The 24,757-nt window shown below is 44.8% G+C and overlaps 1 protein-coding gene and 1 non-coding gene across 4 annotated transcripts in view; one reads left to right on the top strand and one right to left on the bottom strand.

Annotated features, from left to right (window-relative positions):
- Positions 1–23,165, top strand: part of irak1 (interleukin-1 receptor-associated kinase 1) — a 30,942-nt gene extending 7,777 nt beyond the window's left edge. The window contains exons 2-14 of one of the 3 annotated variants that reach the window (XM_085925872.1): positions 671–838; positions 909–1,028; positions 1,765–1,838; positions 1,903–2,082; positions 3,718–3,782; positions 3,869–3,977; positions 4,083–4,204; positions 7,118–7,331; positions 7,863–7,931; positions 8,006–8,093; positions 8,164–8,258; positions 20,400–21,039; positions 21,138–23,165. In XM_085925872.1, the coding sequence (XP_085781998.1) occupies positions 671–838; positions 909–1,028; positions 1,765–1,838; positions 1,903–2,082; positions 3,718–3,782; positions 3,869–3,977; positions 4,083–4,204; positions 7,118–7,331; positions 7,863–7,931; positions 8,006–8,093; positions 8,164–8,258; positions 20,400–21,039; positions 21,138–21,217 (2,024 nt within the window). In that variant the 3' untranslated portion in view covers positions 21,218–23,165. Of the gene's footprint in view, positions 1–670; positions 839–908; positions 1,032–1,764; positions 1,839–1,902; positions 2,083–3,717; positions 3,783–3,868; positions 3,978–4,082; positions 4,205–7,117; positions 7,332–7,862; positions 7,932–8,005; positions 8,094–8,163; positions 8,259–20,399; positions 21,040–21,137 lie in introns of all 3 variants that reach the window. The other 2 variants (XM_085925864.1, XM_085925879.1) reach the window with 2 other exon arrangements.
- On the bottom strand, positions 10,990–11,061 carry trnaq-cug (transfer RNA glutamine (anticodon CUG)). The gene has a single exon. It is a non-coding gene; the product is annotated as a tRNA-Gln (tRNA).
- Positions 23,166–24,757: the final 1,592 nt, after the last annotated feature.

Genomic DNA, 24,757 nt, shown 5'->3' with positions numbered 1-24,757 from the left:
ATCAAAATAAAAAATAAAAAAGTGAAAATGAAATAGAATATGAAAAATAAAAAATAACTAAATACAGAAAACAGAGTCACATCATATGCAAGCAAGTCATTGCCTAACCGGAATAAATCTAAGTCTCAGGCACATATCGAAATGCCCACTGCAGAGTGTTTATGACTAAAGAAATTGAAAAAAATCTAATCTAAATACATGGAAACAAACACAACAAAGACATTATACAAAATAAAAGTAAAGTTAAATAAAAAAATAAAGTAAAAAGAAATGTGGGTAATACCAATCCTGGCTGCCATTGCAATAGTTGAATAAAAGCACACCTGGCGCTTGATAGATGACTAATACCCTGCCGAACTTGTGCATCTCATTATGTCCTTATCAAAATTAGATGTGAATTTACCTGGAGAGAATTTTGACGGATAAATGCTTGTTTTATCGCTGCTCTCCACTGTCAGTCATTGGTGTGTTGGCGCAACTGATATACTGCCACTATGGCTGCGTAAACAAATGCACACGGGAAGTCACATGACATTCGGACTTCTGTAGCTGAAAGTTACATTATTAATTCTGTGAGGGAAATGAAAAATTTAAGAGAATACATAAGAATACATAATACCCTTCTATGACACTACTTTTTACCCATTTTGGAATGAGCTATCTGTCTCAGCTTCAGAGGTCCTTGGAGATCAAGTCAGCGTGCGATTAGCTCAGAAGAAGGAGATGCGGACTGCCTATGTAATGAACCAATGGAGCAACAGAAATGGACGCGTCGGTGAGCTGCTGGACCTGCTGGAGCATCAACAGCTTTTCCATCCAAGAGACGTGATCCTTCTCTGTGTGTCTTGTGACCTCTGGCCTTTTAACTGGGCTTATGATTATTACTAAATGTTATTTTGACTTCTTAGGGGCGTTGTCTTTGAAGGAGTCTCCACATGCTCCTCCTGTTAGTCTCTCTAACTTTGATCCTCCTGCCAAATCAGTAGTGGGTGCTCTCCCAATGGCAACTCATGTCATCAGCACTACAGGTAGTAAGTACATTATGTGCAGTTGCGCACCTAACTAAACAATTTATTAAACAATTTTGCTATTATGAGAGTAAAATGGCTTGTTTCATTAATGCACCATCCTGTTTTTGGAGAATATCTCTCTTGCCTCTTCTATCCGCCATTCTGTCCTCTGCTCAGGGAACTCCTAAGCCGCTTAAAAGTCCTCTTCTCTGCTTTTAACAGATCTCATCTTAGGAGCTCTTTTAAGAGCTACAATTCTTCAGGAATCATTTTTATCTTTACTAGGATCATGATTCTAAAAATGTTTCCTAAAATTTGGACACCAGGAGCAAATCTTTGCACAAATAAACTTGAGGAATAAGGCCCCAGATGTGAATGTGAAGAATAGCCACGGCATTAGATTTAATAACTATGAAATAACAATATGCAGTTAACACCAAAAGGAAACAAAACATCCATGTCGCTCCATCCATCCATCGTTTAGTCTCACATTCACACTTATGAAATGTAGTCTTCAATTAACTCCAGAAACACATTTTGTAAATATGTGTGGGAGGAAGCCTCCGTCCTAGGAGAATACCCGCATACTCACGAGCTGAACATGCAAACTCCATGCAGAAATTATGACTGAATATCTTAACATTAGTGTGCAGGCTGTTGTTTGTTATGAAGTCAGAAAACTTGTTTGATTCAAAAAGCTGGTGATTGCACTGATGAAAAGGTATATGTTAATTGTGTTTCATTGTTGCTAAAGGAGGAGAAGGAGCTCTACCCCGACCAGCACCACCTCCATCAAGTTTGCATTCTTGCCAACCTCGAACCCTACAGGTTAATTCACTCATCAACAAATATTAATGATCACAGATGTGTCACAAATACCTCAATCCTCTAGGGCCCCCCATTGGTGGCATCTGGTGATGCCAGCTATGGAGTGATGTGCTGGTCTTATGAAGAGGTGCATGCTGGGACTGAGGGGTTTTCGCCAGCCCTGCAGATCGGTGAGGGGGGCTTTGGAGTTGTATACAGAGCGTCACTAAGGAACACTGACTGTGCAATCAAGAGACTCAAACAGGTCAGCAAATCAAGTCAAGCAAGTCAACGAACATTATGCGTGGTACAAACAAGTATCAACATCTTGGCATGTGAAGTGATTGACAATAAAGCTGACTTCGACTTTGGAACAAGGGTGCAAATAAGTGTTTTGCCAGTGTAGATGAGGACAGCAAATTGAATATTGCCCTACGGCGACGTATCAGGGTTACTTAGCGATTGATACAAAGACAGACTTTCATTCATTGGCAAGCGATGTGCTGTAACACTTAATAGCAAGTGGTAGGTGGAAGGGATAGCTTGAAGGTCATATCCGTTCTCAACATTGCACTGTGCATTCAAACGTAACCAGAGGGATTGTTTTGGCAAATACAAGACTGGACACAAAAATGGGGGCACCAGATTTTTATCAAATTTTACAATAGTGCTCCCTTTCCTATCAAGACTACAAGGCGGAATCTCCAGAGGTCCACTTTAACAAAGACATCTTGAACAAATAGGCCCTTGACGACTTGACAGGAACACAATGCAGCGATTGAAAGAAAGCAGGGAACTTAATACAATCAGACTGACGGAACAACGAGGAATACCTGAACACACCAACGAGGAATACCTGAACACACGGGGTTGGAGAGCTCTGATTGGGTAATGCAAGGGAACAGATAAACGAGCACAGGTGAACGCAATACCCTAACGAGACAGACATATACAAAAGGAACACAAGGAAAACATGAAACAATTCTAAATAAAAACCAAATCAAAGACAAATCATGACAGTGACTACCTAGCTAGCTAGTTATATGAATTGATTGATTGATTGATTGATTGATTGATTGATTGATTGATTGATTGATTGAAACTTTGGGTGGGGAAATTCAGGCCCCAGCAGTATTCATACCACAGAGCGGGTATATAAAAGACACACAGATGACATGAGCGCAACTCAATAGGCTCCTATAAGGCTGCCACACAATGGCGCCACAAAGAAAGCCAGTAAGTGGGAAAAGCCGTCAAAGCAAAGCAACGAGACAAAGGAAAAAAGTAACAGTGGCCAACCAGCCCCCGTCAATACCAAATTGACCAAAAATACCATATTGAACTTAAGCGGAGGCCTGTACATACTTCCTTGGATGACTAGTATATTGAAGTAGCTGAAATAGCTTCAATACTTTTTGAAAGTTTCTGTTGATTCATGAAACTTGAAATCGATGTTATTGGATTCCTTTACCACAAAATGTATACTTGGACAGCAAATTTGTCATTGTAGCAGTAAGAGAAGCAAAGACGTGCTCCAGAGTATCTTTGAGAAATTGGTGGCTGTTTTGAAAAAATAAATGTTTCCCATTGAAAGGTGTGATCTCATTTGGGAACTTCCATACCAAATAATAATAATAATAAATGTTATTTATAAGGCGCCTTTCAAGGCACTCAAGGTCGCCGTACAAACATAAAATAGCACACACAATTAAATGAAAAAAAGAGTATAAAGCAAAGAAACATTTGGACATTTGTGTCATAACTTGAAGTCAAAGGCCTATTTTTGGGCAAAATGTTTGCTTCTTATTCTATTACTTGCTTCTTAACAATTTACATCCTCTTACAATGTTTGACTTTGATATGATTTGATCTAATAATTGAATGAACCAATTGTTGATAGGACTGCGTGCACAACTTCAACATGCTTAAGGAGAGCTTCAACACGGAAGTGGAAAAACTCTCAAAGTGAGTGTCAAGTGCACACACTTAAAACAATGCTTGTGCTTTGTTGTGTTCCTGTGCAAAATTTGTGATTCCATTTTGTCGTTCAGGTTCAGACACCCGAACATTGTGGACCTGCTTGGATTCTGTCAAGGACCAAGTGTTTGTCTCATCTACAGCTACATGGAAAAACGATCACTGGAAGATCAGCTGCACAGTGTAATTCATGCGCACACACACACACACACACACACACACACACACACACACACACACACACACACAAACACAAACATGCATAGAGATGTCTGCGTGTGTGTTTAGGTGTCCTCTGCTCTCACATGGGATCTGAGGGTCCGCATTGTTCATGAAGCATCAGCAGCATTGCAGTACCTTCACTTTCCTCCAGAGGAACATGCGCCTGTAATCCATGGAGATGTGAAAAGGTTGACACAACACAAAAAAACATACATTAATATCATTAGAAATAATTAATTGCATATCCAGAATAACCCCAAAATTCACACAAATGAGAAAGTTGCGAAAAAACGCTATTGTAAATTATTATGTTTTTGTTTGTTGACATTGTTGAACTGATATTCTTTAGTACACTCAAAGAGTCCTAAATTGAGAATTGAGCTTTATTTTGCCACCGTCATCATGATACAGGGGTTGTGTGATAATTGATAAACTCGAGTAACAGAAATGTCCATCTGTTTTTATTGTTGTTAGTATTAGAATAGGCCTCTTTGCCACACATGATTAGATAGGTGAGCTATCCCCTTATCTTTTCTTGCTTTTCACTGGCCTTCCCTTCTCTTTACACATACATATGAGTTGATTTCAGTTAAGACTGCGAGGTCACACATTATCACACAAGCTAGGCAGTCACCCCCTTGTCGGTCCAGAGTATATACCAGTGACGTGCGGTGAGGTTCATGACTGGGGAGGCACTGACGTCACCCCCCCCCCCCCTTCCCGGGAAAATTTGTCCGGCACCTAACCATATCACAAAAAAGGTTGGAGATCGCTGCTCTAGTGTGGTTTATTCATTATTTAATTTGAACTATTTTAATTAAAATCTCATATCTGCAGTCTTCACACGTAGAAAAAAAACACTCAATAAAGCACATGGAATCAAAAACTTGTTTTCGATTGTGCGTACCACTCCGTTCCCAAGTCCCGTTGTCCAAATCAAATCTTTTAACTCCGGATTTGCTATTCCTTTACCGATGACCTCCTGCTTCAACCGAAGATCGATCGTTGAAAATCGTTTGGATATGTAATCCTTCATTGTAAAACGAAATGTAAAAACGGAAAAAAAAAAATGTTAAATGAAACAAATGGACTACTGCTCCTCAGTTGTTCACTGCGAACTGGAGCTCTCTAATTCTACAGGTAGGTGCATGAAGCATCCCGGGATCACGAGCACCCCCTTCCTGGGTGGAGAACCTTTTTTTGTAGCCTCCGTAAATTCTCTTTTCAAAGCTGTTTTGTTAATCTAAAGAAACATGACGTTACAGATTACAAAAAACACAAGATATTATATAAACCACCTTAACTACGGAAATTAGTTAATACAGCCAGTGTTTGAACACTTAAACAGTGACATAAATACAGAGCGCAGTTTTGTCTAACTGCATAGCCTGTCAACATAGGCAGCCGTGTGATTACGCAATCCTCAGAGGAGGCTAGACAGGAAGTTGGCTCCTCCGAGCGAATCGTCTTCGGTTTTAAAATGACTATAAAAATTCTGCGATTTTGGTTCAAAATGATACAAAATTATTGAAATTAAAAGGAAAATGACTTTATAACAAAAACAATTGAATTGGTTAGGGTTAGGCTTTTCATGTTGGCAGGGGAGGCGTTGCCTCCTCTGACCACACGTCCCTGGTATATACTAAGTAGGACTCCTGGAGGTGGGGGTTAGACCTTCTTCTGCAATCTTGCAGAAAAGGCTCCACGGCTCTATTTCGATCTCTCTGGCATTCATTAAATGGTTCAACTGAGAATAAGTGTTCTTCTGGTAGTTACTGATAGCATAGTGAGCATTAAAGACAAAAGAGCTGGGAAAATATAACATTATCATAGAATGTTGTGTAATTAATTATTCATACTGTCATTATTAATAATAAGGTATGATAACTTTATTAAGTACAAAGTTTATCCAGACTTCCTTTCTTTCGTTCTTGTTTTCTTTCTTTCTTTCTTTCTTTCTTTCTCAAAATCAATTATTTCTACACTTGAACTACATTAATACAAACACATCAGTTGAAAACTGGGACAAATTACCAAAACTATCAACATTTACAAGTTTACTATACATAAAGCACATAATGGAAATGGCAAGCACGTGTGAAACAGGCACACTAAATACCTGCCAAGTTCCTAGCTGATGTAAACTTACACATAACACATACACGCTAAATACATGTGAAGTTCAGGTTTGTACATCTTGTGTTCACCATATACATGACACATTCACCATAGCATTTTATTCAAAGTATTAATTTCAAAAATATACTCTAGTAATTACTGTAATTTTCGGACTATAAGTCGCACCGGAGTATAAGTCGCACTTTTGGGGCAAATTTATTTGTCAAAATCCAACACCAAGAACAGTCATGAACCAGCAAACACAGGCTAAACAATACGGTATGCTAACATACATACACAAACGAGGAGCTGAGAACGGGCCTGACGTAACATTCAGAGTTATTCAAATAAGTATTATATAAATAACACGTTTATCAAACCATCTGTGTCACTCAATTAAATCCATCGATCGTCCTTTATGCATATGCGCCACGCCGCTGACATCGGACCCGTTCTAAGTTGCATTTCTAATTATTCCACAGACCCATATAACGATATATAAAGTATATCTCAAATAACTATCATATAATAACAATTTTATCGAACCATCTGTGTCACTCCTAATCATTAAATCCATCGATCAAATTCCTCGTCCTTTGTCAACAACGCCGCGCGCGCGCCGCACAGATCTAGTATATAACTATATTGTAGCGTTAACAAAGTATCAGGAAAGACGTGGGTTTGATAAACGGCTCTTTATTTAACAAAACAAGAGTTCAAATTTCGAATTTCCACGTCTCAAAATACATTGACACACAAACGACAGCGCAAACCTCAGTCAAGTTGTTTATTTTATCTCTGCACTATGTCTGCAATATTGTAAGCAGTTAATTCGGACGATTGTTTCTCAGGGGAAAAAAATAATGACCCTTGAAGTGAGTCGGCATTTGAACACAGAATTAGAACATACTTCAAGAGAACTAGCTATATGGTCACATCAAGTAGCTCACTTGGTTCTCCATTACTTCCACTTCTTGTTGCAGTTCAAACATCCTTTTAGACCGCCACCTGGTAGCAAAGCTTGCTGACTTTGGTTTGGCTCGTTTTGTGTCTCCAAACTCGTCGAACCATCTGGTGTCCAAGACGACCACACTAGGCCAAAAGTCCAAAGTGAGGGGAACACTGGCATACCTGCCGGAGGAGTACATGAGGGATGGACAGCCAGGGACACCGGTGGATGTCTACAGCTTTGGTGTTGTGAGTCCCTAAAATATTCATTGCTTTAGATCAGTGGTTCTCAACCTGGGTTCGATCGAACCTTTGGTTGGGTGAGTCTGTGTCAGGGGTTCGACAAAGCCTCCACTGAGAAGGTCCGAACAAATAGGATTTATTGTGTAAATTCTGTTTTGCCAGTATGTAATTTGTTGTGAGCTCATGCATTCTGTCAGTTTTATTCTCTGAACAAGGTAATGTTCATGCACAGCTCATTTTGTGCACCAGTAAAAATCATCTATGTCTTGATTAAAAAAAAAAAAATAATAATAATTTTTCACTAACGAGTGGTTCGGCGAATGCGTATATGAAACTGGTGATGTTCGGTACCTCTAATAAGGTTAAGAACCACTGTTTTAGATAGGAGTGTGCAATGCAGTAGGGGCAGCATACAAGGAGGTGATAACATGAACATTGTGACCAAGTTGGTAATTATTTTACATTTGTCTCCTGTTCCTCAAGGCAGCATGATACAGATCCTCACACTGTGTGTGAGCGTGTGCATGTGTGTTGCAGGTGTTGTTGGAGGTACTGACAGGTCGGCGAGCTCTGGAGGAAAACAAGACGTTGGGAGATATTTACCTGGTTTGAACTCTTACTCCTACACAAGCTCACGTGTGAGTGTACAGACACTCCTAAATGTTCCTGTGGTTCTGCAGAAGGATGTAATCCAGGAGGTTCAGGAAGACCCGGCAGATTCTTACACAGCGGCCTGGAGTAAACAGCTGGATCGCCGGCTAATCACTGGTCAGTGTTTTCCCGTTGGGATACCCTCTGATCTCATAGTCTCTTTTGACCTATTTTTCGGCATCTGCAGATGATCCCACAGAGCTGGCTGGGTGCATGGACATGGTGGAGCTGGGCTGTAGGTGTCTAGAAAGGAAATGGAAGAAGAGGCCCACCATGACAGAGGTTTGTTTATAACTAGAGCAGCTATAAGAGCACCATCCCAGCCCCAGTCCCGTTAGAGTATCGGCGCATTGGAGATCCATTAAAAGCACCTGGAAATGCTGTTAAAAGGATAGTGTGTGTGTTTTTTGCCACCTACTGGTGAATTTATAGAAGCACACATTTTGAAGCACACACACTATGGTGCCTCAGAAAGAAAGAATTTTCAAAAGCCTACCACCAATTTCCTCAGCCGAGGTGCAAGCCAAATGCTATCACAAACAACGAACTAGTATTGCCTCATGGCGAATTAGGTACTTCATATTTGTTACACATGCTGTCATCATTAATTTAGCAAATTTGTGATGGAATGACTGTTTCCTTTGAGTAGCACACAAGCTATCATTTCACAATTTTTTTCCAGCTAAATCCATCCATCCATTTTCCGCTCATCCGGGGTCGGGTCGCGGGGGCAGCAGCTTTAGGAAGGACTCCCAGACTTCCCTTTCCCCAGCCACTTCTTCCAGCTCATCCTGGAGGATCCAATCTCAAGGCATTTTCAGGCCATCTGAGAGAGACAGTCTCTCCACTGTGTCCTGGGTTGTCTACGGGGTCTCCTGCCATGCCCGAAACACCTCCCCAGGGAGGCGTCCAGAAGGCATCCTGATGAGACGCCCGAGCCACCACATCTCGCTCCTCTCAACGTGGAGGAGCAGCAGCTCTACTCCCAGTCTCTCCCGGATGACCGAGCTTCTCACCCTATCTCTAAGGGAGAGCCCGGACACACTGCGGAGGAAACTCATTTCGGCCGCTTGTATCCAGGATCTTGTTCTTTCGGTCGCGACCCATAGCTCGTGATCGTAGGTGTGGGTAGGAGCGTAGATCGACTGGTAAATTGAGAGCTTTGCCTTTTGCCTCAGCTCTCTCTTCACCACAACGGACCGGTACAGAGTCAGCATTACTGCCGACGCTGCACCGATCCGCCTGTCGATCTCGCGCTCCATCCCGCCCTCACTTGTAAAATGGACAGCAAGATACTTGAACTCCTCCACTTGGTGCAGGATCTCGTCCCCGATCCAGAGATCGGAGAGTCCACCTCAGAGTCTCCAGGCCCTGCTTCCACAATAAAAGGCGCGTCGGTGGAATTGAGGTCTTCGAAGTCTTCTCCCCACCGACTCATGACGTCCCGAGTCGAGGTCAGCAGCACGCCATCTCCTCTATAAACAGTGCACTGCTTCCCCCTCCTGAGACGCCGGATGGTGGACCAGAATTTCCTCGAAGCCGTCCGGAAATCATTCTCCATAGCCCCGCCAAACACCTCCCATGCACGGGTTTTTGCCTCAGCAACGGTCGAAGCCGCGTTGTGCCTGGCCATCTGGTACCTGTCGGTTGCTTCCGGAGTTCCACAGGCCAGATAGGACTCGATAGGACTCCTACAGCTTGACGGCATCACTTACCGCCGGTGTCCACCAGTGGCTTCAGGGATTGCTACCATGACAGGCACCGACCACCTTATTGCCACAGCTCCGGTCGGCTGCCTCAACAATGGTAGCACGGAACATGGTCCACCCAGACTCAATGTCCCCCACCTCCTCCGGGACGTGGGAAAATTCTGTCGGAGGTGAGAGTTGAAGGTCTTCCTGACAGGGGATTCTGCCAGACGTTCCCAGCAGATCCTCACTACGTTTGGGTCTGCCAGGTTGGACCGGCATCTTCCCCCACCATCGGAGCCAACCCACCACCAGGTGGTGATCAGTTGACACACTCTTCACCCGAGTGTCCAAGACATGCGGCCGCATGTCCAATGACACGACTTCAAAGTCGATCATCGAACTGCGTCCTAGGGTGTCCTGGTGCCAAGTGCGCATATGGACCCTACCCTCTCGTTCACCGGGATGAACACCAATGTGCAGGCACCCAGCCGGGGGGGCAATAAGTATACCCACCCCTGCTCAACGCCTTTTACCGTGGGCAACTCCAGAGTGGAAGTGAGTCCAGGCCCTCTCGAGAGGGCTTGTGCCGGAACCCAAACTGTGTGTAAAGGCAAGTCCGACTATGTCTAGTTGGAACCTTTCTGCCTCGCACACCAGCTCGGGCTCCTTTCTAGCCAGAGAGGTGACATTCCATGTCCCAAGAGCCAGCTTCTGCAGCCGAGGATCAGACAGCCAAGGTCCCTGCCTTTGCCCGCCCCCGAGTTTACACTGCACCCGACCCCTTTGGCCCCTCCCATGTGTTGTGACCCCATGAAAAGGGGGACCCACGTTTCCTTTTCTGGCTGTGCCCGGCCGGCCCCCATGGGCAAAGGCCCGGCCACCAGACGCTGACCTTCGAGCCCCACCTCCAGGCCTGTCTCCAGAGGGAAGCCCCAGTGTCCAAGTGAGGGAAAACTAAGTCCAATTTTCTTAATTGTCATAAGGAGTTTTGTGAGCCGTGGTTTGTCTGGCCCCTCACCTAGGACCCTTTTGCCATGGGTGACCCTACCAGGGGCATGAAGTCCCAGACAACATGGCTCCTTGGATCATTGGGGCACGCAAACCCCTTTACCACGATAAGGTGACGACTCACCGAGGGTTTATTTCCAGCTAAATGACAAACTATTTGAGGACCCACGGGACTTGAATTCCGATTGCTGGATTCAGAGTGCTAACCATTACACCACGGAACCCTCAGGCCCAGTCAAAGGGAGGCATATGGTTTCATCGGGCAGCACAGGAGCAGATGTGTTCTTTTTCCTCGGTATATGACCAAATATTTGAGGTCCCACCGAGACTCGAACTCAGATCACTGGATTCAGGGTCCAGAGTGCTAACCATTACACCATGGAACCCTGTCAATAAGCCAGGAGGAGTATAACTTTTCTGAGCACAACATATAAGGCGCGCTTCACTAAATAAATAAAATTAGTGGAGGCAGGCCTTACACCCTAATAGGGCTGTACACAATGTACTGAATTGGAATTTCCCCAAAAAATTTCCAGGTAAATTATTATAAATTTGAGGTTCCACCAAGACTTGAACCTGTATTCCTAGAATTAGAGGCCAGGGTGCTCACAATCACACCATGCAAACATTACGTAGTAATTCAGAAGAGCATCTAAGCTCTAAAGTAAGTTTTACTAGTTGACAGTACAACTTGGAACACATGTTTATCAAATATCAAAGGTTATCCAGAGCAGACAGATCTTTTTTTCTGACATTAACTCAACTAGTGCTTCGACCGAAACAAAACACCAGCACCAAAATTTATTTTCTTCAAAACATTCAATATGTGGTTTAAAGGTCAAGTCAAGTCAAGTTTATTTGTATAGCCCTAAATCACAAGCAGTCTCAAAGGGCTTCACATAGACAATCAATTGACAATAATTCTCAAAGCATCCCCTGATCTTAGGCTCCCAAAAGGGCAAGGAAAAACTCAAAAAACCCCTACAAGGGGAAAAATGAGAAACCTTGAGAAGGGACCACAGATGGAAGGATCCCCCTTTCAGGATCACAAGGCTGCAATGGATGCAAAGAGGGCACATAAAATACATCATATGGAAACCAAAAAGTGGATGCCCAGGCCAAAGCCAAGAGCTGTCGGAGGTGCCTTCGATTGTCCTGGCAGTGTCCTCCAGGAGGGTATTCCACTGCAGTTCCCTCATGGTGAATTGGTCCACGAGAATCTAGATAGCCATCGTCAGCATGGGTGTCACCTAACCACCTCCCCAGCCGGGGAGGGGTGGGGGAGTGGGGTCGGGGAGAGGTTAAAGGCCACATCATAGAAATACGTCTTTAAACGTGTCTTAAATGTTTCTACTGAGGTAGCAGTTCTAATATCCATTGGCAGGGCATTCCAGAGCTCTGGAGCCCGAATGGAAAATGCTCTAGCCCCTGCAGACATTTTCTTGGCCCTCTGTGTCACTAAAAAACTAGCGTTTTGCGAACGAAGGTTACGAGACGGAACATAAGGAACAACTAAGTCGACGAGATATGAAGGCGCTAAGCCATGCAATGATTTATAGGTTAACAAAAGAACTTTGAAGTCACATCTTAAATGGACCGGGAGCCAATGTAAATTGGCTAATATTGGGGTAATGTGATCAAATTTTCTTTCTAAAGGTCAGTGTTGAGTCAATCCAAACACCCAAGTCGTTGCATTCATCAAGATTCTGAATAGGTCTACCCTCATTATGTCAAAAGGAAAGAATTTAACCCAGAATTTAGTTTTTGTTTTAGTCCGTAAATCATGACGTTTTTACTTTGGTTCAGTAGTAACGTATTTTTCACCCCGGAGTATAAGTCGCATCAGCCACAAAATGCACAATAAAGGGTAAAAAACATATATGTCACACAGAAGTATAAGTTGCATTTTGGGGGAAATGTATTTGACAAAATCCAACACTAAGAACAGACATGAACCAGCAACAACAAGCTCAACAGTATGGTATGCTAACGTGACATAACCCAAACAAGGAGCTGAGAACGGGGCTGATGTAACTTTAACAGTTATCCAAATAACTATAACATAACACCTTTATCAAATCATCTGTGTCACTCCAAATCATTAAATCCATTGATCGAATTCTTCGTCCTGTATGTAAACAATGCTGCGTGTGCGCCACGCCGCTGAGGTCAGACTCATCGTCAGTTGCAGTTCAAATTATTCCACAGGCCCGTATAACGATACATAAACTATATATCAAATAGCTAAAATAAAAACAACAATTTTAGTAAACCATCTGTGTCACTCCAAATCATTAAATCCATCGATCGAATTCTTCGTCCTTTATGTCAACAACTCCGCATGTGTGCCGTGCCGCTGACGTTGTCAGTTGTGGTTTGTTTATCGCGGTTTCACTTCATCGTGGATTTTTTTTCCAAAATTAAAAAGAAAAAAAATTCAAAAGAAAACTTTTCAATTGAGAAATTATGGCACAAATCTTGCCCACATGTCAGCAGAAGGCAGGGAGTGCCCACAATTGCAGTGCGTACACTTGTACCTTTTCCTAAAAAAATTGTTATAAGAGTTCTAAAAACACATTTAAGAGTGTTATACCTTGTTATAGAAAAATCGCTACAATAATAAAACAGTTCTAAAAACATATTTACAGTATGTACACTTGCACCTTGTTATTAAGATTGTTATAATAATAAAAGCTGTTCTAAAAACATATTGACAGTATGTGTTAAGAATTCTCCATGTTATTTATGTTATTCAGCCGTGCTTTGATTTGAGGTAGGTTGCTTTATTTTGAAGGCCGTTTTCAGCCGATAGCATTTCACATCATTAAATCTCCTGACTCCGGAATGGAACTTATTGTCAGTGAGGCTCCAATTATTCCACAGTCATAGTGCGCCCTCATGCGGTTTCAAGTGAAAATAACGTGAAGTGATGAACTATACTAGTAAGTAAGTAATGTGTAAATGATCAAGTAAAAATTTGTGAATAATATCACATATAAGTCGCTCCTGAGTATAAGTCACCCACCCCCCACCCAAACTATGAAAAAGAACGCAACTTATACTCCGAAAAATATGGTAATTCATTTTCAAAATGCCACGCCTGAAGGAGGTTAAAGTCATGCTGTAATGATTCTTGAATTTATATAGAAGATATCACGGACAACAGGCGAGCAGGACGCCCAAGTGCGACACACTGTTTATTAGAAGGAGGAAGGGAGGTCGGGCTCAGGGACGCTCCAGGACGCGACTGAGACGTGGTCAGTAATCGTGCCTTGGGTCAGGGTAGGCGGCATTCAGGCATGGTCCGCGGAAGGGCGGAAGATCAAGATAGGTGTCGTACGGGCTTGGCCGGTCAGGGCAGGCGGCAATCTGGCTTGGTCCATCAATACACGGATTTGGTCGGTAACTAGGGGTTAGAACAGAGCACAACGTTCAGGGACAGACAGGTAACATACGGGGACGAACTGACAAGGGAGTGACTGCGGTGCGGTGTTTAAATTGGAACTGGTTAACGAGCAGGAACAGGTGTGGGTGATTGACTAATGGAAGGGGCGTGGCTGTGAATGGTATCCATGGTGATGGAGTGATTCAAGATTCAAGAAGAATTTATTCGCCATGTTTGAGCGTGCCAAACAAGGAATTTGACTTTGTTACATCACAGTCTCTGTTCAACATTTAGGTGACTAACAACACTCAGGTCGTGAAAAAGACAAATGACAATATTCTCAGCCATCCCCTAATCTTAAACTCCCATGAGGGCAAGGAAAAACTCAAAACTCCGACTAGGGGAAGTGAGAGACCTTGAGAAGAGACCACAGATGGAAGGGTCCCTCTTCCAGGATGACCAGGCTGCAATGGATGCAGAGAAGACACATAGTACAAACAGTGTAGAAAATTCAAAAAGGTGTGGAGAGCAGGATGTTATTGCACAGCAATGACTCTGAGACTCTAAGAGTGGTGTGAGTTCATCAGAGCAACAGCCTGGGGGAAGAAGCTCTCTGTGTCTGCTGGTTTTGGCGTACAGAGCTCTATAACGCCGTCCGGAGGGGAGTAGTTCAAACAGACTGTGACCTGGGTGAGAAGGGTCTGTAGAGATGTTGCTTGCACGCTTTCTGGTCCTGGACAGGTACAAGTCTTGGATAGATGGGAGGTTGATTCCAATGAGCTTTTCTGCAGTCCTGATTGTCCGTTGCAGTCTGTGCTTGTCTTGTTTGGAGGCCGATCCAAACCAGACAGTGATGGAGGTGCAGAGGACAGACTGCAGTGTAGAAGGTCTTCAGCAGCTCCCGCGGCATGTTGAGCAGTCAGGAAGTGCAGCCTCTGCTGGGCCTTCTTTCGGACAGAGTCTATGTGGCCGGTCCATTTCAGGTCCCGTGAGATTATGGTACCCAGGAACTTGAAGGTGTCTGAGGAGAGTATAGTATTATTGTGGATAGTGAGTCGTGAAAGTGGTGAAGGATCACGCCTGAAATCCACTGTCATCTCCACGGTCTTGAGCGGGTTCAGCTCCAGGGGATTTTGGCTGCACCAGTGGACCAGCCACTCCACCTCCTGTCTGTACACAGTCTCATCACCGTCCCGGATCAGTCCGATGAGAGTCGTGTCGTCTGCATACTTCAGGAGCTTCACGGGAGAGTCACCTGAGGCGAACTCGTTGGTGTAGAGAGAGAAGAGCAGTGGGGAGAGGACGCACCCCTGAGGGGCGCCAGTACTGGTGGTCCTGGTATCAAATGTGATGCTCCCCAGCCTCACACGCTGTCTCCTGTTGGTCAGAAAGCTGGTGATCCACTGACAGGTAGAGGCAGGCACCGCAAGCTGGATGAGCTTCTGTTGGAGGATGTCAGGAGCGATGGTGTTGAACGCCGAGCTGAAATCCACAAACAGGATCCTGGCGTACGTTCCTGGGGTGTCCAGGTGTTGCAGGATGTAGTCCAGTCCCATGTTGACCGCATCATCCACCGACCTTGCAGGCAAACTGGAGGGGGTCAAGCAGGGGACCCGTGACATGCTTCAGGTGGTTCAGCACCAACCTCGAAAGATTTCATGACCACAGATGTCAGAGCGACATTCAATCCTGTGATGGCGGGCTTCTTGGCCACTGGAACGATGGTGGAGCTTTTGTAGCACGGGAGCACCTCACACAGCTCCAGGGAGCGGTTGAAGATCCGTGCAATGGTGGGTGCCAGCTGCTCAGCACAGACTTTGAAGCAGGAGGGTGACACGCCGTCTGGGCCCGGTGCCTTCCTGATCTTTTGTCCCCGGAACACCTGGCGCACATCCTCCTCACGGATCTGTAGTGCGGGCACGGCCTCTGCAAGAGAGAGAGTAGGTGACAGCAGTGACGGAGGTGTGGACAGAGTGGTTATGAATGTTGATTGTGCTGCAGGAGGTCCTGTTGTGTGGGAGGACTGATGAAACCTGCAGTAGAACCTGTTCAGCTGGTTAGCAAGCCTTGGGGTCTCCACAGGATGGGGGGTTCGTTTCTTGAAGCCCATGATGCTCTGCAGACCTTTCCACACTGTTGAGGGATCAGGATTGGCAGAGAGGTGTCTCTCCAGGCTCTCCCCGTAACACCTCCTGGCTTTCCTGACCTCTCGGTTCAGTGTGTTTCTGGTCTGCTTGAACAGGTCCCGGTCGCCACTCCTGTAGGCCTCCTCCTTAGCTTTGCGCAGGCTCCTGAGGTTCGGTGTAAACCAAGGTTTGTTGTTGTTGTTGTATGTGCAGAAGGTCTGCACACACAGATCCTCACCAAAACAGTGACAGGGAGTAGAGCCTTTGCCATTGCTGCTCCCACTCTCTGGAACTCTCTCCTCCTGACCATCCGTAATGCTGACTCCTTGCGCGTGTATATGTATGTGTGCACGTGTGTGCGTGATTAAGTGTGAATTTTCTATGTTAAGCGGCTTTGAGTGTTTAGAAAAGCGCTATATAAAACCGATCTTCTATTATTATTATTATTACCAGCTAGTAACAGGTGGCACGGCACGTAACTGTCATCATTTTAGCGATAGTTTGACCCACATGCAGAAACCAACTCAGAAGTCCAAGATGAATGTGGAGTATTTATAGGTGTTGAATGCTGAGCGATGGAGCAGGAGGATTCGAGCCAGGAGTACGGAATGGATCTGCGATGGTGGGGCATGTGAAGCCCGACCAGAACGGGGTGGATCAGTCGAAGGTCCGTGGAGGGAATCCAAGAGCTAAAAGGGCAACAAGAGATGGTCAGAGAATTTAGCGGAACTGTGGGGAAGGTTGAACGGCAGACCGGAGGATCAGAAGACGCCGCGTTGACAAGCAGGGTGCAACAAGATGCGAGAGGTACAGCTGTGGAGGCGATCGACATAGGCAGATACTCACTCAGGCGACGCGTTGCTGGCAGCACGCTCCTTAAGAGCCTCCTCCTTACGAGCCTGATCAGCCACACCTGCCGCCAGCCCGCTCACAGTGTCTCCTGTGAACAAAAAGAAAGCTCCCAGACCCTGACAGTGACAGAAGAAGGGTTTTAAGTGTGAATAATGGTGTCATTAGCGGCTCTGTGGGGCACTGGGTAGCACGTCCGCCTCACAGTTAGGAGGATGTGGGTTCGATTCCACCTCCCGCCCTCCCTCTGTGGAGTCCCCGTGTCCGCGTGTATGTATTGTACCTCCTTCTGTACCAGTTGGTGCTTCTTTGATCGCACGTGGCCAGATGCCGCCTCCTGCGCTTGAACTCAGTTATATCCGCAGTGACGCTCGAATTAACGCTCTCTCAGGGCTCAAACACCTGGATGACAGTGTTTTTTTCCTACGTACAAGGCAGCCAGCCATGCACCCCGTGCTTGTCCTCAGTTAAGCACATTGCTCAGATGCACACCCCGCTCATTGTTGCTGTCCCGACTCTTTCTCCGCGGCAGTGCATTTTTCCTTCATGCGCGGCTGTGTCATGTCACCGCTCTTGCCATGCTAGACCTCGCCTGTCGCCAACACAGAATTGCGTGTTAATCAGTGCTGATTGCCACCACCTGTCCTATGTTACCCGCTGATTAGAGTGTGGGTGTATAGACGCCATTCGTTGTCGGTCAGTCCACACCGTTTTGTCTGTTTGACATACGTACGCCTGCCATCTGATTCCTGTTTGCCTGATCTGCTGTGTAGCGGTAAACTTGGCTGGTTGTCGGCCTTGACACTCGCACACCTACCACGTGATTCACGTTTGCCTGATCCGCTGTGTAACGAGATGCTGCCACGACGCGACCTCGCTGACCGGCTCGTCAGTCGCCCCGTGCACCTCCTCTGCTGCCGTTCTAGCCTCCTTTATCTCTTTTCACATTCCCTAAATAAACAGTCCATGTTGCACATGGTTGTCCTGCCTCGTTCGTGACAAGCTGGTTGCCGCGCTTCCCGCGCTTGTCCGCAGTGACGCTCATTGCTCAGGGGCACACCCTGCACTGTCAGCACGTATTTAAACGCCGTTCTCCTGTCACTTATAAACTCGCGAAATAATGCATTTGCGAAAGATGAAGCGCTAAGTGGCGAGGGATCACCCATTATTAAAGTCACCTGGTGAATTTTTTTTTTCCATCCATAGGCAAGCGATCTCTCAATGGGGCTTGTCACAATTACCCCAGAGTTACAATTTTAGAGCAGCAAACTGCATGCGCCGTGGTCGGACAAACACAAGAGCCACACAGGTAGTGAACACCTGGAGCGCAAAGGACCAACTCGCTATTTATTTATGTTTTTTCTCAGAAATAACATTAACAGACCTATCAAGGTTACAACCAAACACTGCTGGTTCAGTGTCTGCTGGAGGCGACTCGTGATATGCTGACCGGGATCATATGAGGGGTGTTTTCTTCATATCTTTTCCAAAGCTGTGGATGAGCCGAGAGAAATCCATTTGCTGGGTAGAAGCTTGTAAACGGCAGAGGTTTACAGTAAATAATGTCACCAAACACACACATATATGTATATGCTCTCTGCATTTTGTCGGTGGAAATGGGCCAACGAGGTTAGCTTGGTTAACTTGCAGGACCTCACCTGAGTGAGAGCGCTATCACACAATAACGCTTAGTAGTGATGGGTCGATGAGGCGTCGTGAAGCGTTTCGACACATTGCCAAACTGTATTGATACTGTGTCGATACTGTGTCACTGAGTACTGACACCTGCTGGACCTTCCTCCTAACTCCACCCTCCTAACTGTGAGGCGGACGTGCCCCACCGAGCTGCCTCATGAATTAATTTAAGTAATTATTTTTATATTGTATTCTTTCACGTATTCATTTAAATTTACAATATATTTTCTTTTTTCGTTACAGTCAATCAATAATGTGAACATGTATCATAACATGAAAATCTAAGTGAACGTGTTGTGAAAGAGGATGCTTGTGCACTGGGATTTGTTTTTTACAAATTTTTATTTAAAACAAGTTTTTCCAATGTTTTGAAATTTAGCCTGTTGCGCTTTTTGGACACAATTTCTCCAGCCGTTGAAAACACCCGCTAACACGGCACAGATGAGGCTGGAGTGCAGTGTAATGGGTTTTTTGATTGTCCTAGTATCTGACTTGGGGCTGCTCCATAATTATTGATAACTTTGAGGATGAACCGCAAAAGATCAGATATTGTTTTCAAAGTCAAAGTCTGCTTTATTGTCAATTCCTTCACATGTTAAGACACACAAAGAGATCGAAATTACGTTCCCCACCATCCCACGGTGACTAGACACATTACACAACACATACAAGCAGATCCATCCCGTTTACCGGCTTCCTTTAACAGAGCTTTGGCGCACTTCCTAGACAGGCGATAATGCTGGTGTTTCGGTCACGTGACTTTTGATATGCGATACACGCACCGACACGGGCTTCACTCTATGAGCTCGACACATGCGCCGACGCATTGGTGTTGCCGGACCAATTACTAACGCTTACTTATCGACTAAAATGGCTTTCTTTGAGCTGACTGTAAGGTCTCTGCATGTCAGACAACATTTACGTTGTTCCACACTATGTTTGTAGATTAATTTTCAGGAAAGTCAGCAACACGAGGTTACCTAACAGGACCTTACCGGAGTGAGAGAGGTATCGCAAAATAAAGCTTACCTTTTGACCAAAACGGCTTTCTTCCTGCTGACTTTGAGGCCTCTGCATGTCAGCCAATGTTTGAGTAGTTCCACTCTGTTTGGCTATAAAACAGTGTTGGAATTTCGCCCCTGGTACGTCGTCCTCCTACAAAATTATGTGCAAACTGTAGTTGCACGATCAATCGGACACGTTTGTCCGACTGACTGCATCCGCTGAATATTTATGAGCAAACATGACGTCATTTGAGATAAACCTCATAGTAGGTCCCAACATGACGGTGTGCATTAAACAGTAGAGAGGGGGATTATTTTGGCAAAGACAAGACTAGACACAAAAATGAGAAGACTAGATTCTGATCAAGCTTTACATTATTGCTCTCTCCAGCAAAACGTCAATACGGGATCTCTGGAGGTACACTTTAAGCAAAGATGAACAAAGCAAGCACAAAAACCCCCAATATGGTTAAATTTCATTTGAAGCTGGGAAATTCAGAAGTGACTCTTCATTTCACGTTTAACTTTCTAGAAAATACACAGTGACATGGGGAAAAAAGCTGTCTTTGTTGAGCAAAAATGAAAGCATCTGAAAACGTTTAAAAGGAGACACATAACATGCTGAGCACATAGTCCTGATAGTTGACCTTTGACCTCCTTTTCAGGTGTTTAAAAAACTTCAGGACATCAGTAACCAGCTCAAAAAGCACGATCGTCCTTCTCACTGTTTCCCCCCTGGATATCCTCACTCTGCAGACTCCAGTGTGGAGGTTGTGACCCAGCAGTTGTCAAATCTGGGACCCCTAGAGGACACCTACCAGCCACCCATAGGCTCCCTCCCCCCTCCTCCTCCATTCTCCAAGAACTCTTTTTGTTCTTCCAAAGCTACTTCCCCCCTCCCTATTCATTACTCCTCTCTACCGCCTTACCCACCCTTACTTCAGCCTCACTCTTCCTTCTCCTCACTCCCGCCGCTGACATCCTCTCTCCATGCTTCCTCCTCATTTGAGGGTCCGTGTGAAACTGATGAGATTGGAGGTTTCTCGCAGTATGACCTTTCTGCTGGGAGCCAGTTCAACTCTGAACTGTTATCCTTATCCCCACCCACCAGCGACCAGAACCAAAATCGAGCTAGGCCCACAAAGTCCCTTTCCAAAGAGACTTCTGAGGACGAATACAGAATGGGACCTCATTTGTCACACATGGCCCCCAGTGGCCCTCATTTTGGAGTGGGACCAGGCACAGGTCTACCAGAAATCTCCTCTCCTCCAGGTCTTCTCCAGTCAATGTCTCCTCATACCTTAGGTAAGATGACAATAATTGTCTGAAATGAAATCAATAAGTACATGCCTCACATAAGTGTATCACACATCATGTTTTGCTCTGGACTTGTGGGCAACCAGATGGTGTGCAGCCTTGTGAAGCGTTCAGGGGACCGGAAGAGAGTGATGAGCTGGAATATCTTGCTGCTACAAACACCTGACTGGTGAAGATGATTGAGGGTAGGGGAACATGAACAAGTCAAGTATGTATGTCTCCCCACACGGTGAACCTGGATTACTTTCTACTTGTGACTCATTATACTTCCTGTCTGGCTGTCTTAAATCACAAAATTTGACCCCAGAAGCTCAAGGAAAATTCAAACTCCAAATGTCACTTAAAAAAGGCAACTAATTCATTCCTCTTGATTGACATTCAGAAGTTCATAAATGGTATTGGCAAATTATACCAAAATGTACAGTAAAATGTTTTCATCCTCTCTTGTCAACAGTTTGTAAAACCGTTCATTGCATTGCACAGTTATACAGACAAGCACGTGTGGTGCATTGAGTGCTAATAACATGACCATAATTTCGTGCAATCTCTTGGAGACTGAACCAAAGGCAGGGGAATTGTCGTGTGTAGTGTTCTATAACTAGTTTTCCTGGGTGGCTGATCATTGGCCACTAGTTTTGCAGCTATTTTAAATTTGTGGTATTGAAATGTTGCTGATGTACTAACAGCCAGTCACAAATTCAATTTTGTAACACGAGCTTTATAATGTTTGTGAGTTTGTAACGAGAGCCAGCCACCTGCAGCAGAGCTTTTACTATTACAGTCTTTAGATATTTATATTGTGTTTTACAAAGTGGTATGTGGTGCACTGGTTAGCACGCCTGTCGTTCGATTCCGGCTCGGGACTTCCTGCATGGAATTTGCATGTTCTTCCCCCTGCCTGTGTGGCTTTCCTCTGGGTAATATGGTTTCTTCACACATTACAAAGACGCAATTGGGCACTCTAAATTGTCCTTAGATTTATTGTCTATGTGTCCTGCGATTGGCTGGCAACTTGTTCAAGGTGTACCCCGCCTACCACCCAAAGACTACTGCATGCCCGCAACCCTTGTGAAGATGAAGCGGTTCAGGAATTGGATGGATGGAAAATGTGTTTTACAATAATATTTAGGTATGGTTATAATTTATGGCTCTAAGGTAAAGTTTGGGGCGGCTCGGTGGAGCACTGGGTAGCACGTCCGCCTCACAGTTAGGAGGGTGCAGGTTCGATTCCACCTCCGGCCCTCCCTGTGTGGAGTTTGCATGTTCTCCCCAAGTCCGCGTGGGTTTTCTCCGGTTTCCTCCCACTTCCCAAAAACATGCTTGGTAGACCGATTGAGCACTCAAAATTGTCCCTAGGTATGAGTGCGAGTGCGGATGATTGTTCGTCTCTGTGTGCCCTGCAATTGGCTGGCAACCGGTTCAGGGTGTCCCCCGCCTACTGCTCGGTTGACGGCTGGGATAGGCTCCAGCACGCCCGCGAACCCGCGTATGCGCCGCATATGCTCACGTCGGACCCGTTGTAAGTTGCATTTCTATACAGGGAACTATATGCCCCCCTATAAGCCATAGGGGGGCATATGTCAGTGTCTCCCCTGTGCCGGTCCCAAGCCCGGGTAAATGCAGAGGATTGCGCCAGGAAAGACATCTGGCGTAAAAACTGTGCCAAAAACTCAACATGCGATCCATCTGGACAAAAACGGGTGTTTCGCTGCGGCAACCTCTTCGGTGTAAAAGGCGAAAGGAGCCACCACACTGTAAATTCATTTAATTCATTCCACAGCCAGAAAACCAACAAGAACTCCTCAATAAATACTGCAGATAATTACACATTCCAATACAACAAACGCATTATATCAGGGAGATGTAAAAAGAAATTAATTACGAAGAAATAAAGTTTTTTTTTTATTTTCAGTGTACCTTAGACACACAGAAATACTACATATGTTCCGTAATTTACTGTATGTGAACTTAAACCTTTTTTTTTTTTTTTATTGTCACGTCCATGCCACAGGACACTGTGCCGACAAACTTTACTCAGCCACCCTCATCACCAGAATGACTGTCACCTGCTGCCTCGTTACCTCATATATTTAAACCCTGCCCATGTGTTTCTCCCTGTCAGTCCCTACTGTTGCTTCCCGTCTATGTCTGCACCTGTTGTTCCTGTCCTGCTCGCCCATTCCCCCTCGGTCTTGTGTGGAAGCTCATGGTCAGAACCTGTTCTGTATCTGTTCCTCGTCCAAGTGGACTTCGGTTTCCTGCCCACTGTCCGTGAGCCTCTGTCCCGCCTGCGTCCATTTTCACTTACCCCCCCTTCCCTTCAATAAATCCTGGTCCAAGCAGCATTTAGTCGCCCTGCTTCACTCATCCCTGACAGAGGACACCGACCACTTCAGCAACCAGCGCTTGGACCGTTACCGGCTCACGCAACAGCATAAAGTAAATGTACAATATCAAAAAAGAAATAACACAACACCTCTTAGGGACAAGAGACATATAGCCTGAAACATTGCCGTTTGACCGGCACTTTTGCTGCCTGGTTAAGAAATATGACGTCACCAAGTTGATTCCGTTTTGGGGCGCCCCAATCAGGCCTATATATACTGGCTTGTCAATGCTGAAACTCGACTTGTAAAAAAGCATTATGTCAAGTTAGGAAGAGATTGGGGCGAGAGGATATATGTATGAGCCACATAAGGCAACATATTCATTATCACTAAGTGATGAAGATAATTCCTCTAGTGACAGCTCGGAGGACGATATTTTGTTCCAACTGCGTGATGGGAGATCAAAAATGTCATCTGCTGCTTGGTGCAAATGTGGTAACTGTGTGCAGCAAAAGACAGATGAAGAGTGTTTTTGCTGCCAAGATTATTAGCTACTTATGGGAAAAATGGACGACGGCCTGAGGTGTATCACATCAAAAGACAAACCTGAGGAGTATGTTGCCCACCGTCCATCCCTGGAAATGGCCTACATTGACGGCATGATAAAAAAATATCTCCGCGGACCCGCACCAGATCAACTGTCAAACAAGTAAGTGTTGGAGCTAACGAGGGGGCGATTTAAATATTGCCTTTTTTGCTGCTTAGAAGATTGTTACAAAATAAATCTAAAACGGTGTTCTGTTTCAGTAACACAGTGATATTATAAACAACTTTCTATATAATGTTTTTATTTACAAATTTAAATTCCTAGGTTTAAATTTTTGCCTCATGAAACGAGTCATATAGATAGTACGAAGGTGCTACATATTTAGCTTGTAATATTCTCTTAGAATATGTTCGGACTGCCAGTCCAGTAACGTATTGAGTATCCACCAAATGTCTTGTCCTGATTGGTCTGTAGCATTAGGATTACGCAGCACGTAGTGACATGGCCGTATGTTGGAAGCATACGCCTTCTGAATGCAGCATGTTTTCCTGCTCCCGAAATCTTCATTAAAAGAATAGTTTTACTGGTCGTCGTCCTTATACTTTTTGTACCTAGCGTGAGTACAGAATATTACATAGCTGTCAAGGATTGACTGTCTTAAATATTTAGTAGCATATTTTACTATTACAATTTTTGCCTCATTTTTTTTCTTCTAGTCAGTACCGCCTTATCAACTTATCAAGCAGCTTCCTAATCCAGGCCACAAACTAAGTAACATGGATGCTCCCAGTATTTCCATGTCACACTTACTAAAAGCCATTTATTTCCTACG

Source organism: Syngnathus leptorhynchus, chromosome 1, assembly GCF_054491065.1.
Source record: "Syngnathus leptorhynchus isolate UIUO chromosome 1, UIUO_Slep, whole genome shotgun sequence".
In the NCBI taxonomy this organism is placed as follows: domain Eukaryota; kingdom Metazoa; phylum Chordata; class Actinopteri; order Syngnathiformes; family Syngnathidae; genus Syngnathus; species Syngnathus leptorhynchus.
The sequence above is the reverse complement of the archived record's forward strand: the minus strand, read 5'-3'. Positions and strand labels throughout refer to the sequence as shown.